Source organism: Myzus persicae, unplaced genomic scaffold (assembly GCF_001856785.1).
Source record: "Myzus persicae strain clone G006 unplaced genomic scaffold, MPER_G0061.0, whole genome shotgun sequence".
NCBI classification, from domain to species: Eukaryota; Metazoa; Arthropoda; class Insecta; order Hemiptera; family Aphididae; genus Myzus; species Myzus persicae.
The window spans coordinates 1,518,128-1,533,973 of NW_019100802.1; the positions used below are offsets into that span (position 1 = coordinate 1,518,128).

Here is a 15,846-nt window from a genome sequence, read left to right on the forward strand (position 1 = left end):
ATAAAAATAAAATTGAAAATTTACACTTCTGTGATAATGTGGTTTGACTAGGCAGTGTTGTCAGAACGCGCGTGACAAAAACCATTGTGTTTAAAGGTTGGTATTCACAGTAATTTATATAAAATATCAAAAACTTAGTGTACTCAAAATGTATCAGTGCAAAATCATGAGTTCTAGAAGTTACATTTAATTAATTTCCGGTTAATAAATAGACTATAAATACGATCAGAAGATACTGATTCGGAACAGAAATGGTTGTTACTTGTTTCAAAGTCAATTTGTTCAAATTGAATTAATAATACATTAATACCTATATTCCGAAGCTAATTTATTGCAAGAAATATTTATTCCAACGACCAATTTGTTCTAAAACCTATTCATGTCACTAGACATTACTCATACTCTTTCTAAAAATCTTTGTTCCAGCTATATTTATTATGTTTTCAGACTTCAGTATTCACCTATTTTAATTTAGAAATATTTATCTATGTTTATTACTTTACATATTTTAAATACATACGGTACATGTTAATCATAAAATCTTATTCATTTTTTTGAAGTTATATGAAACATAGTACAATTAGTAGCCAGTAGGTATTATGTATAGATATTAGATATTAAGGGTATTGCTAGAAATTGCATTATGGGGAAGGCAACCACATGTACATGTACATTTTTACCCCAATTTAAAATTTCGTTAAGTATTAATATATATTTTGTTGGTTATTGGCGGAGGGCAGTTGTCATTCCTTCCTAGGTTCAGGGGTCACCAACCTTTTCCAACAAGTGAGGTACATTACAATTTTTATGTATATCTGGTGATCGGGTGGTACTCTTTTCGCCCAAAAATGACCCTTCGCTTTTTGCCCACGTCTCTTTTTGCCCGAATATTTTAATACTACTTTCCCTTTTCACCCAAGAATATTTAATAGCACTTTCCGACCAAATTTTTATAGTACACACTTTGGGAAACACTTACTTGAAATTATTTAATTATTTATAATATATTATAAATTTGTTATATTTAAATTATTTATTTGTATTAATTAGTTTTATAAAGCCATTTAGCGTTACCCAGAGAGTACCTACCACGAGGAGGCGGCTTCTCCAAAAATGTATTGTGTTTTTGTACATCAATATAATTTTTATATAATACAAGAGTAAGTTTTTATCAGAAGTATAAATCGTCAAAATTTTGATACTATAATATTAAATAGAATATTTAAATGACATTGATTTAATAAAATCATACCGATTAATTGTTCCTGCTTTATATTTTTGTATTTTTTCTTCATTTTTTTGCTGTCGATCTATAATTTTTTTATTTTTGGGACACCTTTGTAAATGTAAACTATTTAATTTAATGTAGACTTCAGTTTGAATTTCATTAATAACACTTAACCAGGCACTTATTGGTGGAGAAATATGATTAAAACTTTTGTTAAAAAAAGAATGAAAAGATTCACACGCGTTAATTGTTTTTATTAATTCCGACGTATTAAATGCCCAAATACTCGGTGGAAATAAACCATCTTCAGAGATGTAAGTATCGGTTAAATAGTCACAGTAATTTGTTAATTTTTCATTTACTGGATAGTCAGATAGTAAGTCTTCAACAAAACAATTTGATACTTCATCAGGGTTTAAAAATACTAAACCAAATGTGTACCGTATCCACTTACCAATTTCTGAAGATTCGTCTTTATAGAAAGAAGTTAAACCACACTTTTGAATATTTCTCCACCATGATTGGGTTAAATGAAATCGGCATCCAATTATTGTTGTATTCGGCCAGACATTTTCAATAGGTTTATGAATTGCTAATTCGAAATCAACGGTAGTGTTTTTTGGTGAGAATAAAAAACCAAGTGTATTACACTTTTCAACAATCATAGTAAACACAAATTCATAAGTTTTTACCGATTTATCAATGGGCAAACAAAATACTAACGGAATATAATGTCCATTTTTAAATCCATGTAAAGCAAACATTTGATTAAAAAATCTTGACGCATATTTAAAAATTATATTAATGTACAAAAACACAATACATTTTTGGAGAGTAAGAGAAGTCGCCTCCTCGTGGTACCCTCTGGGTATAAATAGCTTTATAAAACTAATTAACACAAATAAATAAATTTAAATATGACAAATTTATTATTATGTTGGATACTAAGATAGTTAGATATAAATAATTTCAAGTAAGTGTTTCCCAAAGTGTGTACTATAAAAATTTGGTCGGAAAGTGCTATTAAATATTCTTGGGCGAAAAGGGAAAGTAGTTTTAAAATATTTGGGCAAAAAGAGACGTAGGCAAAAAGCGAAGGGTCATTTTTGGGCGAACGGGGTCTTGCCCCTGGTGATCTACCACTATTTTTCATTAGGTATACTATTTATCCAATTATACGTAGCATAATAATAAATTGTATAATAATATACTTTTTTCATTATTTCTCCATCGGAAAATGTATGTTATTCTTCACTAATAAATATATTTATTTTTTAACCCATTTATACCTACTGTATTAAATACTTTTTTATTACTGATAGTATCAACCTTTCTATTACTAATTAAATGTTATGTTTTAATCAAACACACGTATTTTGGTTATAAATTACGATATTATTTGGAGGTGAAAAGTATGAGTTATAGGCTATAATTTAGAAAATTTTTCATGCCTAAAATAGTTCAAAAAGACGAAAAATATTTTTAAATTTATATCTTGTATAGAAAATGAACAAATAATATTTGGTGGAAATTTAAAGTATCTTTAGTTATACATATTTTATTGAGTTACTGTTACTGCAATAAAACAAAATAGATTTTTTTGAGTATATTTTTGATTTTGCGTAAATACTCCAGTCTTCCAAAAATTGTTTTTTTTTTTGTTTTGTATAGACGCATTCAAAATGTATTGGAAATTTTTACTTTTGACTCCCTAAATTCAATAGTAACAAGTAGATTCACTTTTCTACCAAGAAATAAGCTTAAGTAGAAAATCTAAGTATTTTTACTGCCCCAAAATCGAATAATAGACACACACACAAAGCTAATATCTTCGTAAAATCATTCATCGTTCCACTTCGTATTGAAAACAAAAATAATTTATGCTATAATATTGTTACGTGAATTGAAGCAGAAAGTGCAGTGAGAAACGGTGATATTGTTTAATCATAATCCGGTTCTGCAAACGTCCAAAAAGTTTTGTTTTTAAAAGTGGAGTTTTTTACTTTGTTTTAGTTGTTTTTAGCTGTTTTATTTTCCTTGAGTTAGGGACTACTCTGAATCTCACAGTGAGTGTTGCTAACTAATTTATGTTATATGAGTAAATATATAAAAGAATAATATTTATTATAGGTACCTACCGTCGTAGGTAATTAATTTACATAATAGTATAATGCTCGTATATTTCGCACTAACACAAAATGTTGTCCGGCGTATAGTATAGGCAAAATAGGTACATTGCTGCAGAGTTCAATATTATCATTTATGGTTCATTACAATATCTGACATGTTGTCTATTTATATAAGTACAGATTAACTCTTCGCAACTCTGTTTGCTGAGAGAACGTGGTTTCGCACAAACCAAAAGAGCCGTCTAGTGTTTTAAAAAGTTTTTATTATTTTTATTGTGTTGATTATTTTGTTTGCTTCTTTAATAATTACATTCTGTTCACATTTGCCGAATTCCTTTCCTTGAGTAATTATGCAAATATCATCGGCAGAGATAATTTTTTTATAAAGTTTGTAATATATGTCGCTGGTGTATATAGGTTGAAAATCTGAAGAGGCGGCTAAAATAGAACATTGAGTCCTGCGGGAGACCGTTGATGAGCACAAATTTGCTGCTTTCAAAATTATTAGTATATGGACTATGAATAACTGATTGGTCTGATTATCAAGCATTTTGATAAGTAGTCTAGATAAGGACTTATAAAGGATGACCTTCAGACATTTTAAGAGCTATTTCGCCACACCGTATTGTAGGCCGTGGTTAAATCTACAAGAACGATGACTGTTTTCTTAGTTAGTTCTAGGCGTTCTTCAATTGTATTGTGATGTATTGATCACAGCAGTGGTTTGTTCACACAGGTCACAGGGTTTATCTAAATTCTGCTTGTTAGATTGGTGGTTGTAATTTTATGAATGCCAGGCATTACCTATGTGGTTTTAAATAAGTCCATAAATTAGCTTTAGCTACGCTTAGATGTTTAGTAAAGTAATAGGTTTATTTTTTTCTAGACTCTATAGCATACAGCATCCGATCTGGTTTGCTTGAAGTGGAGAAAAAAAGATCCTGTTTGTAAGATAATATAGTTATAGAATTTCATTAATCAAATTATAACTTTATAATAACTAATAATTAATAACTGATGAGCTAAATGATAAAATGACAACAGCTAATTTAAAAAAAACATCCATAATATTCATTATTCTAAAACTAAAAAATATTTCATACAAATTGACAAAATAAATATTGTTTCTTAAATCCTAATTTACAACTATTGATTATATCTAATCAATTGATTTTACGACAAAAAAATCTATGTGTGTTACGAGTAATGTACGAAAGTTGCATAATGTACCTAATGGCTAATACATATTACCTAAATGTCCTATACATTATCCGGATAAGGCGGTAAACACTACCCATACCGATACCTATTAGATAAAGTAAAATATATATTATTCATTAAAACTTTTACCTCGTTAATCACCCCGGTAATATGACTCCCAAAGTGTGTTCCGAGGAACCTAAGGGTAAATTATAACTCGCTAACAGCACCCTAGGAAATAGGTTTACTAATGATAAAATGGACGTAGTCACGCAGACGTTGTCATTACGTTATTGATTTCGATTAGCGTGTCAACGTGCTAAATCGATACATTGGGTATTATGATTCAGTTGGCATATAGAAGTCATAAACATCATAGCAGTGTATTATAAAATTCTACAACTACGTTTTTATAAAAACGGGGTATAAGCACGAAGTATAAAAATTGTAATGCATAATTGGATTAAAACAGTGCGGTTGTTACCAAAAACATCAAGTTCAAGCACTATTACTAATATAAAATATTGTTCTGACTGCAGCGTCCTCATCAACGTCTCAACACTGTCTTAAAGATATTCTGAAAGATGATATTCCAGGCCCCAGGGTGTTCGGTAAGAAATTAAAAAAATTAGTTCTTAGGCGTTCCTTTTATTCTATTATTTTGGTAAATCATTTTTAGTTAATCATTTTATACCACGAATGACTTTATACGTAATTCTTCTACTGACATTTCTGGAAAAATATAGTTATACCCGAATTTATTGTGTTAAAACCAAGAGGAAAATTTTTAAGGAACTTATTGTTTGTTTGACTGCTCGATGATTTACAGATTTTTCTATCGGGACAAAATCATCGGGATAAAATCATTTTATGTACCGAAAAAAACCTGCCATGTTATCCGTGCTTGAATATGAAAACCTTATAGAAATTAAAAGTATCTCATCCTTAAAACATAAATTTGAATCCAGATCTTTAAACAAGTTTTGGGCTGGACTTAATCGTAGAACTTGACAGTGTAACGATAACGGATAAGTGCTAGCGCTTAGCATAGAATATAATTAATATTATTATAACATAATTATATACGGAAGTAGATAAACAACAATGACTTAACCATAAAGAATTATAAATACAAATTTGTTAAGAAAAATCAAAAAAGTGAATCTATTTTTGGTTGGGGGCGTAAAATTATGGTTGACCCAGGACTCAAAAATTGTAAATACGGCACTGGGGTTCCATGAAACACAAACTATTTCATATGGGTGCCGTGATCGTAAAAGTTTCACGGAATAGTGGGCAAGGCGTAACAAAGTTTATTAAAATAACGATTTTAAACTTAGTATAGACAATTGTTTTTTTATGCAACGTGCTCAATAATATTTAGTTTATAGCTATAGAGTATTGGAGTCCGTACATATTAAATAGGTACGTTTTAGATTCTGAACGGTTACGGAGGGATGAATGTATTTATTTTATTTTTTTATTTTTTATTTCTGTCATCGTCCTTTGGAGTTTGGAGCAATAAAAATATTCTTTGATTTTGTAATCATTACACCAGTATAGCACCATCGGCTTGTGTTGGTGCTACCGAGTACATACTCAAGAATGTCAGAATGACACACACGATTATTATATTTCTTCAAGTCATAACGATTTGTAATCCTAATTACAACATTTATACAATATACACCCCCTTTAATTTGGGAAAATCAATTTCCCACGACGGTACAGTTGTAACCATTCAGTACACATTTCATTTACACCATTACCTAGTAGCTTATACAATCGAGTTTTTGACTACGAAATTGTACCAAAAACGATCTGAAATCAATTTTACAAAGATTAGAGTCGAACCAGGGTGTGAGAAAAATATTTTTTAATATTTTAATAGAAATACAATTGTTTTAATATATTATTCTTTTTAATGCGATACTTATATTTTTAATTTCAGTTGTGCTCACGAGCTCACGCAGTCGTTGTGTACTGCCGCATGTCTTGAATTTTGCTGATAAAGTTAATTCGTTATTGCTTTATGGATACACCAGTCTATATGAGTCATTAAACAATTAGTCCAGTCCTGTCTCACCAACTCTCCAACTACTAATCGACAATCCTCCATATTTAAAAGTATCTAGCATGGTTTTCAATTATAATTATAGTTCACTGAAAGTCGATAATTTGTCTGGGTCATTGATGTAAACGACAACGATAACGGCCTCTCTAATGAGATAGTTACCGGTTCCTCGTCTCCAACTGAAAACACCACTCTTCTTTTCAACAAAATACAATAATACCTTTAACAATAATAAGTATGTCAATATGCTCTACAACAGTCTTTTTTATCAGACTTTATTGGGCCAGTAATAGTTTTAACAGAGTTCCGATGAAAATGCAAATTTAAGAAACCGGCATCCTATCAAGGGCGCTAAAAAATTAAAATCACTTTTGATACTATCATCAATGGTAACCTCTGTCTAAATTTTAGTATTTTGAAAAAAAATAATTAAAATGCTTGCACACCTTCAACGCTTATTTTTTCGTACGGTATAATTAAATAAGACATCACTGAATCGGAAACGGAGCTTTTCGAAGGTGTCAAGTCTCCTGTTACTATTAATGCTTTCAAGCATATCAAAATCAAAAAAAGATTAAGATATTCTACAGACTGTACTGTTGAGTTAAAATTTGTTGCCCCAAAAATTCCATCGGTTATCTCTGTTTTCAACATGGTTTTTGAAGTCAAGCCTGAAATGCGTTCCCCCGTTCAATGTAACGTTTCGGCCATACGCAAAAATATTGTCGCAGTAGTCCTAGAACCAGCCATTGCGATGAAACTAAACACTCGATCGAGTCCTGTTCCTACTTTCAAGCCACTGACTCAGTATGCCTTTTCTGCAGCTACTAGGAATGGTCTACCCAAAAAGAAATTAAAAAAAAATTTTACCAACGAAAATATTTCTTATACGTATAGACGCCGTCACCTTTAAGAAAAATAATTGTTATACTACTGCTTTTTCATTTTCTGATGCTGTATATAGCCAGACATCCAGCCTCTTATTTCTGAAATCTTAAAACCTAACACCTCTCTTCATGAAGAAAATTTCCCCAGTTTGCACAAAAATCATCATTTTTTTAACTCCGTAAAAACTAAATTCAAACCGCACCCCCACCAAACAAAAAATAATAATCCACTACCAGTTGAATCTTACTATTCTTCCCCAAACGATAGCTATATAAACATACCCTCAAACCAAAATCTTACTTATACGAGTAACTCAACTGACTTATCCTGGATAGTGGGTGCACACCCGTCTCTTAAATTATCCGAATCCCTCATAAGTGTACTTTCTTTACTTTCTTCCTTTTCTAGTTCTACCATTTAGGCCTTAATTGAATCATCCTCATATTCTCTTCTTAAAGTTCCAAACTCTAATTTTCCTGCTTAAATTGGTTCACAATCAATATAATATTTTAAATATTAGTTAAAAAAATACTGCTGTTTAGTCCAAAAAACATACACTTAACAACCACAACAAATTTACTAACATTATCCAATGGAATGTGAGAGGCCTAACTATTAACCTTACAACACCTTCTCTTTGACCAAAAAAGCCCAGTGGCGATTCTTTCTGAAACTTGGCTTTTACCTTCACGTTCCCTAACAATTCCGAAGTTCAAAACCTATATATTCCATACCGGATGGGTATAGTGACGTAGCCATAGTTATACACAATTCCCTCAAATACGAACTGTTCACTATTGGCATCGCTACTAGAAACAGATACAATATTCTGCACTCGCTTTCTTATTCTACCCTCACCAGTATCTTTAGTTAATCTGCCGAATTTACAATAACAAGGAAAAGATCAATAACAAATTTTTACCCACCTTCTCCTCCTTGGTGGAATGATCTCTGTATACTGAAGCTGTTAAAAATAGAATATTACTTTTTAGAAATTTTTCGACGCTCTGGGTCAGTGTCCGACTTTTATATATATCGTAGTTCATGTGCCAATACTACTCGTATTCTCAAATACGAAAAGAAAAACAATTGGAAGAAATTTTGTTCTAATCTAAACCCAACCTATTCTATACAACACCTCTGAACAACAGCTAAACGAATCAACATCAATCCCGAAATTCGCCCTGAAAACGATGATTGGTTGGATTTATTGTGCTCCAAAGTTGCTCCCTGTTATGTTCCTTCTGAATCTGAGTATGGCCCTATTTTTTTCTCCTAAATATCTACACCTCATGTTCTTGCCAATAATATTACTATGTCTGAATTCAACTTGGCTATTTCTTCACGTAAATCTACTGCTTCTGGTTTAGATAATATTTCACCAACTGTGTTAAAACATCTCCCCTCAAATGACCTAGATTATCATTAGTTATTCAGTATTCTTAGCAATATATTAATAACTCAGGAAATACCTATCCCTCGGATTATTTATCGTATTATCTCCATTCTTAAAAGAGTCCAACACCTCATTTCGTCCAATTGCACTTTCTTCTTCTCTATGTAAAGTTTTTGAATATAGGCTGAAATCTAGACTTGATCGGTGGTTAGAATCTAACTCTACCTTATCAGCAAACTTGTTTGCATTTTGAGAGTTATGGGGTAGCATGAAATGCCCATCAACGCTTATTGGTAATATTTACCACTCCTTTAACAATAGGGAATTTCTCGTTACCACTTTCTTCGATATTCGTGGCGCCTTCGATTCTGTCAATATTTTTACCCTCGTCGTTCATCTCCTCATTGAATATTTCCTCCAAATTTTGTAATATTTTGTCTCCCCTTTATAATTTTAGAAAACTTACTTTCTCTTCTCCTTTTTTATCATCGACTACTCATTCTACCTTCACTGGCCTCGCCCAGGGTAGCTGTCTCAGCCCAATATTATTTAATGTTTGTTTGAGTATTGTTCATAAGTATCTTTTATTGCTCTGTCATAAATGCCTTATTTATGCTGATAATTTAGTTATTTTCTCTTCCAATAAGTCCCTCAATATTTCCATTGATAACTTCAATTCTACCCTGAAGGATCTAAGGACTATCCTAATCACATTTTCATTTGAAGTTGCTCCTGAAAAATGCAAATCTATAATTTTTACTCTCCGCAGACACTTCAACCATATTAATATATATTTTGATAACAATATTATAACAGTATTATACTATATGTTTTGACCCCAAACTTAGTTGGTTACCACATATTACTTCACTCACAGCCAAGGCCGGATTAAGGGGGGGTCTAGCCGGGGCGGTAGCCCCGGGGCCCTCTCGAATACCCAAGTGAAAGGGGCCCAAACAATTTTAAGCCGATACACAATTTTTAATGATTTAAAAAAAATAGTTTTTCTATATTTTAAAAACCATTTTTTTTATCGACAAAAATAACTATATAAATAGTAAATACTTATAAAAGGACTATGGTAGAAAAAACGCATTTTACCACGCACTAAGACATATACTCGTATATTATATAAATGTTATAATTTATGTTCTTTTTATCTCTGTAATAACATAGACATATAATTAGAAAATAATTACAAGTCTGTGGGTACTGGGTAATATTGCCAGTATTGGTGGAATACGGGAAATCGCTCGTGCTCTAGTATTGTATGAGTATATCTTATCTCGATTCTCGATGCATTTAAGTTATTTATAGTAACCCGTAGTGCTTATGATATATTAATCTAGACGATCTAGTATCATTTTATAAAACTACTGCAAAATGCAAATACTAGACTAGTGACTACGAAATAATAATATTCATTTAGTTAGATATTTTTGACATTTTCGGTTTAATATTATTACAGACTTTACAGTTCACATTTATTTTGTGTGCAGTGTATTGTATTATTTTTCATATTGTGTTAACATAAAAATATCCGGATAATCTTAATTTTTTCTAAAATGATGAAATCAAAAGTTTTGAGTGGATCAGCGAAAAGAAAGAAGAAAGAGCAGCAAACAAAAAATATTTTACTAACTAATAAAAAAATAAACAATTTATTTAGATGCATTCGACCTGGTAAGTGCAAATCATTCAAATTATTATAGTTATTATTGAATACCTACATCAATAGTTCAATACATATTATTTTCAAAGCTTAACATTTTTAAAACTAAACTTAGTATAATATAATATACTTATCAATCAATAATATTTTGAACCATTAACTTGGCTATCTGTTTAAAAAGAAATTATCGTTTTAATAAACAAGAATGAAATAATTGATGTTATAATTTTTAATCAATGAATTAAAAAAAAACTACTCTTTTATTAACTATTAAAAATAAAATACTTTTATTAAATAAGTATTTTATTTGCAAATTTATTATATACCAATTTTTATTAAAAAATGTATTTTCATAATATTATTATAATAACAAAGAAGCCAATGGTTCAGCTGAGAGCCAGAGTGACATTACGCCACACGGCAATTTGTTGGACATCAGCACAAATTGTGAAATTAAAGAAAAATTAACTGAAGGTATCTAAATATATATTTTAAATAATTTTCTATCAAATAATAATTAAAATCATTAGACTTAAATGATGTACTAAAAGAGTTGGCTTCAAGTAAAGCAAGAAAAAAAATTTAATTAATTAAATAGTTTTTGTTTTATATATTATTAACTTAAGTTTGATATTTGTTGTATACTATTAATACATTTAATAGTTATTATGAAAATTTGTATTTACTTTTATCATACTAAAATGAGTCATTTTATAGACATAAATTGTACAAACCTATTAATTTTATAATTTTATAATGCTATTGACAATTTGTGAAATAGTTTAAAAAATGTATCGTTCTGCGAGCGTAGCGAGCGGCTTTGTAAAGCCTGTTTTGTCAAAAGGGCCCATATAAAATTTCAGCCCTGGGGCCCAATAGGTGCTTAATCCGGCCTTGCTCACAGCATTCGCTTTTTGTTGGTCTAACTTCCTCAGATCAATAACTGGTACCAGGTAGGGCTTCATGTTCATTATCCATTTACTTCTCAATTATTCGCTCTAAACTATTTATTACAATGTTTTCGTTACCGTAGAAACGTCTTGTTAAAATTATCACAATAATTGTAATTATAACCATTGTACTAAAAAATATTTGTTTCAGTAATCACGTTTTATCATGGTCAAATTTTGTTCAAAACTTTTTTGGAACAAAAGACCATTGGAACACAATTTTATGGAACAACAGTTCCACAAAATAGTCCCCATATTATATTATGATCTAAGCATAAGATAATATACCAATATCACAGTTTCACCTGTTTTGTGTTTATATCTTGTATAATATCTGAATTTGTATCATAGACCTATTTCATATAATATTCTTTGATCTAAGATTCTATTGACTCAGTTATAATGTAATTTGTTATTTTGTTGACTGTGTTAGTCTATAATCTAAGGTTTTTGTTATCTATATAATATAATCTATTGAAATTAGATAACAGTTTTGTTTACAAATGTTTAATCTATTCTGTGGTATAATAGTTGTCCGTGCTTACAATACGACTAAACACAATACCAGGTCCCAATGTCTCATTATCATACCTTTATAATGAATAACAACATAACAACAACTTGTAACTTTTTTGGGTGTGAAGGTAAACCAAGGTGGCGAAACTCAAATCACGTTTGATATTATTGTCTATTGCAACGATTTACGATAACGAAATTTAAATTAGTAATTGGTTATTATTTAGTGTTCTTTTTTGTTTTCTTCGTGAAATGTGTCTTACACTCGTTATTGTCAAGATTAAATAAATCAAAATTTTTCTTTTAAAAATATCGTTTGTATATCTAAAAAGATTTTTTTGTTTCTTACACCATTGAAAAAATGTTTTTCTTTAAAAATTTGCTGTCGGTTATTGCATTAACCATGATTATTATAAACTCGAGTAAGTGTCTTCTGAAAACATATTATACATTGTAAACAATTTAATTAATATTTTTATAATAATATCAGCTAATGGGTGTGTCGATACATAAGTGTTTCCAAATTCAGTATGGCCTAGGTGGGTATGTCAAAGTGGTTTTTGTTTAATATTTAGACATTTTACCTACGAGCGTAGTATTGATTATTAGGTTAGATACTCTCTTTGTAGTATAAATTAACCTTTCATATTTTTTAAACCTTTTTTAACTTATGTTAATTGATTCTTAATTTATTTTAAATTATAGTGGAAAATTACCCAATTTTAGTCATCAACAAAAAACCTATAATACTTATCATTTATTATAAAAGTGATATTAATTATGCCGTTCTTCCGTTCACGGGGCCAGGTGTCTAATTTGTGGGGGGTTGTTAATGCTTTTAATTGTGTCATTGTTTTATTCCTCTCATCACTTCATTGACTTATATCCTACTGTTAATATAAGTAAAATATAATTTGTTATTTGTTACTATAATTTATAATATAATCATATTAGCATAAATGACATAGTCATACTAAACATTCAAAGCAATCTAACCATTATTTTAATTATTATTAAAGATATTTTCATGGCACAATCAAAAAAAAAATATTTTTAGTTATCATTTTTTTTCTTAACATTATAAGTCTTGTCCTAAAAATGCAACATTTTTTAGTTCATTTCTCATGGTGTTATAAACTTGAAATATAAACCATAACCTTCCTATAATGGTCTCATGCAAAGTATGAATTTAGGAGTTGAATTTCATTCCTCTTCATCCCTTTCTATAAGTGTTATCTGTTGTTTCCTCTTAAATTAATTATTTATTGGTTAAAAATTTAAAATATTTTTCCTCAAGTTATGATGTAGATATATCCAAAGATTCCCTTTGATGTTTACTTTTGCTTTCAGCTTTCAACATTTTCATCAAACAATATAGAAAATGTACATCATGAGAGGTTGTGTGCAAAAATCCGAGCAATGATAGTTTCTTTAGCAATGTATTATTTCATTAGGTGAATACTAACAGAAATACATGTTCCCAAATACATATTTGAACATTTACATACACAAAATGATATTTCCTTCTTTTCCTTTCATAAATCATCTCTTACAATTACTTGTTGATAAACAAAAATTAAACCTCAAGATCAGAAGTATAAGATCAGTAACATGTTTTATGGCTTACCTATCTTTTTTTTTTTATATAATTGGGCGTTTATGTTTCCACTTCGCAAAAAAATGCCTAAACCCTGGTTGTTTTTAACAATAGTGCATATGTAGGTATCAATAATAGTTATAGAGTTTAAGACAAAATAGTAAACTCCCACATTCTAGTTGAAAGTTGAGACTACATCACTATACTATACCTTGCTCCAGATTTTGAAAATCTATTTGTGGTTTAATTCATTGTTTCAGTTGGTCCAATACAATATTACTCTGTGTAAGTATTAGATGTGGTTAGACTTACATATTATGTGATAAATAGCCATACGGTTGAATGAAATTTTTCCATTACACAATATCTGAAAATATAATATTTCAACAAATTTTATACTTGGGCACAATTTGTGATGGATCTTATTTCATTAAATATTTTACCAACTAAATAATTCTAATGATTCAGCCTGAAATTATTATTATTTTTTTAATTACATTTTGGGTGTTACATTTTTAAGCTTATTTGGAATGTTTGAGATTAAAAATTAACCTGGGCTTATTTTATTTTAAATGCTGAGGGTAAAAATGGTTTAAAATGTTCTAACTAAATAGTGTCATGTACTAAAACTCAGCTGGTTGTACCTAACCTCACCTTCATTGTGTTATAGGTGAGTCCTTGGAATGTTATGTTTGTACAAATCAAGATCAAAACCACGAAAAATGTTTGAACACAATTAAGACATGTGAACCTGAAGAAGATATGTGTTTATCAGAAATCAGTTGGGGATGTAAGAATATTAATAATTTTTGACCCTACAATGTCCATACCGACTTTATATTTCATTTCATGAACATGTTGGTTATTGTTGCAGCTCCACCATATTGGGTGGAAGGAGGGATCAAACAATATTATGTATCAAAGAGATGTGCCACAAGGGCTACATGTGAAGCTGTAAAAACTAAAACAATGCCCTATTGTACGTACTTATGGTATCAAGATTGGAAATGTGCTGAATGTTGCTTAGGTGACCGTTGTAATTTCTACATCACTGTAAGAAACTTCATTCCATAGATATATTTATTAAAATACTTAAGTAATAATGTTTTTTTGGTATTGCAGATGGGCAGTAGTGCGGTAAAATCCAATTTGTATGTTTTATTGGGATGCATCACTGTATTGTTTGGATTCCATTTTATCAAAACCGTAGTCTAATTCAAAATGGTTGTTTATTTATCCTTAAAAAGATTTTTTTTTATATTCTGACTTATTTTTTAATTATTTTAATACCGAAAATGTGGTAAGTTCAACTGTAGGTCACATTATTTTAGGCTCAATTTTAATTACAGTAGAAATTGTCAATAATGACGTTCAAGGGATCATGAAAATAGGTCATAATAACATAATATAATCATAACTACTGATAAAATTTAACATATAAATATAGCCTTTGATTTGCTAAAATATTATTATAATTATTATAAAACTTACCAATGCATTTATTGGGTCCTTTAGTTCAGAGTCGTAAGACCTGATATGTCACTTTTTCTGGTGTCAATATAAACAATTTCTACTGTATAAGCATTAATACATATATTTATATATATATATTACCAGTATTATTTTTAATTTTAAGTGAAGAGTTCCGTCCAAATATCATGTTTTTGATACAAACTTGTATTTATTTCCGTCCAAAAGTTTATACATGCGTGATGAATTTTTATAATTATATTTTAGAATACATTTTGTATAAACGTGTTGGTAATTAATATAAAATAATTTAATTTGTATTTTTGAACTTTTATATACTTTCTTGTATTAATTGTTACGATAATTTGAATTTAAATAATATATTATACCAGCCATATTTTATTTTTGTATTCAATTTTTATTATGTCTCAACATGCTATTAGAAACCAACTAAAATAATATGAAAAACAATTGATACATTAAGACAATGAGCTCTTTGATAAAATAATGCAAATTTCAAATCGAAAAATGAGTTAGATAACAAATGTGCGTTATCATTATACTTAAGTCACAATCTGCAGTCTACGAACAAAATGTAAATCTACTGATGGACATTGAACTGTTTTAAAAAAAGTATTTGTTGTATATGAACTTGATGCAAATCAAACCCTAATTGTTTTAAACATTAATATTTAAAATTTAAATTTTTTTTATTCACAAAAATAT

The 15,846-nt window shown here is 29.5% G+C and overlaps 2 protein-coding genes across 3 annotated transcripts; one reads left to right on the plus strand and one right to left on the minus strand.

Moving 5' to 3' along the window:
* Positions 1-759: 759 nt before the first annotated feature.
* On the minus strand, positions 760-7,936 carry LOC111043174. The gene is made up of 3 exons (XM_022328068.1): positions 7,842-7,936; positions 1,253-2,005; positions 760-907 (listed from the first exon to the last, which is right to left on the minus strand). Exons 1-3 carry the CDS (start codon positions 7,934-7,936, stop codon positions 760-762), a joined length of 996 nt encoding a protein of 331 aa, XP_022183760.1.
* Positions 7,937-11,930: 3,994 nt separating this feature from the next.
* On the plus strand, positions 11,931-15,517 carry LOC111043161. 2 transcript variants are annotated; one of them, XM_022328040.1, is made up of 5 exons: positions 11,931-12,475; positions 14,321-14,440; positions 14,525-14,703; positions 14,773-14,927; positions 14,972-15,517. In XM_022328040.1, the coding sequence occupies exons 1-4, from the start codon at positions 12,415-12,417 to the stop codon at positions 14,863-14,865; spliced, it is 453 nt and encodes a 150-aa protein (XP_022183732.1). In that variant the 5' UTR covers positions 11,931-12,414; the 3' UTR covers positions 14,866-14,927; positions 14,972-15,517. The 2 variants fall into 2 exon arrangements, with proteins under 2 accessions (XP_022183732.1, XP_022183733.1); XM_022328041.1 differs by lacking the exon at positions 11,931-12,475 and adding an exon at positions 12,507-12,592 and having other exon boundaries at positions 14,773-15,517.
* Positions 15,518-15,846: the final 329 nt, after the last annotated feature.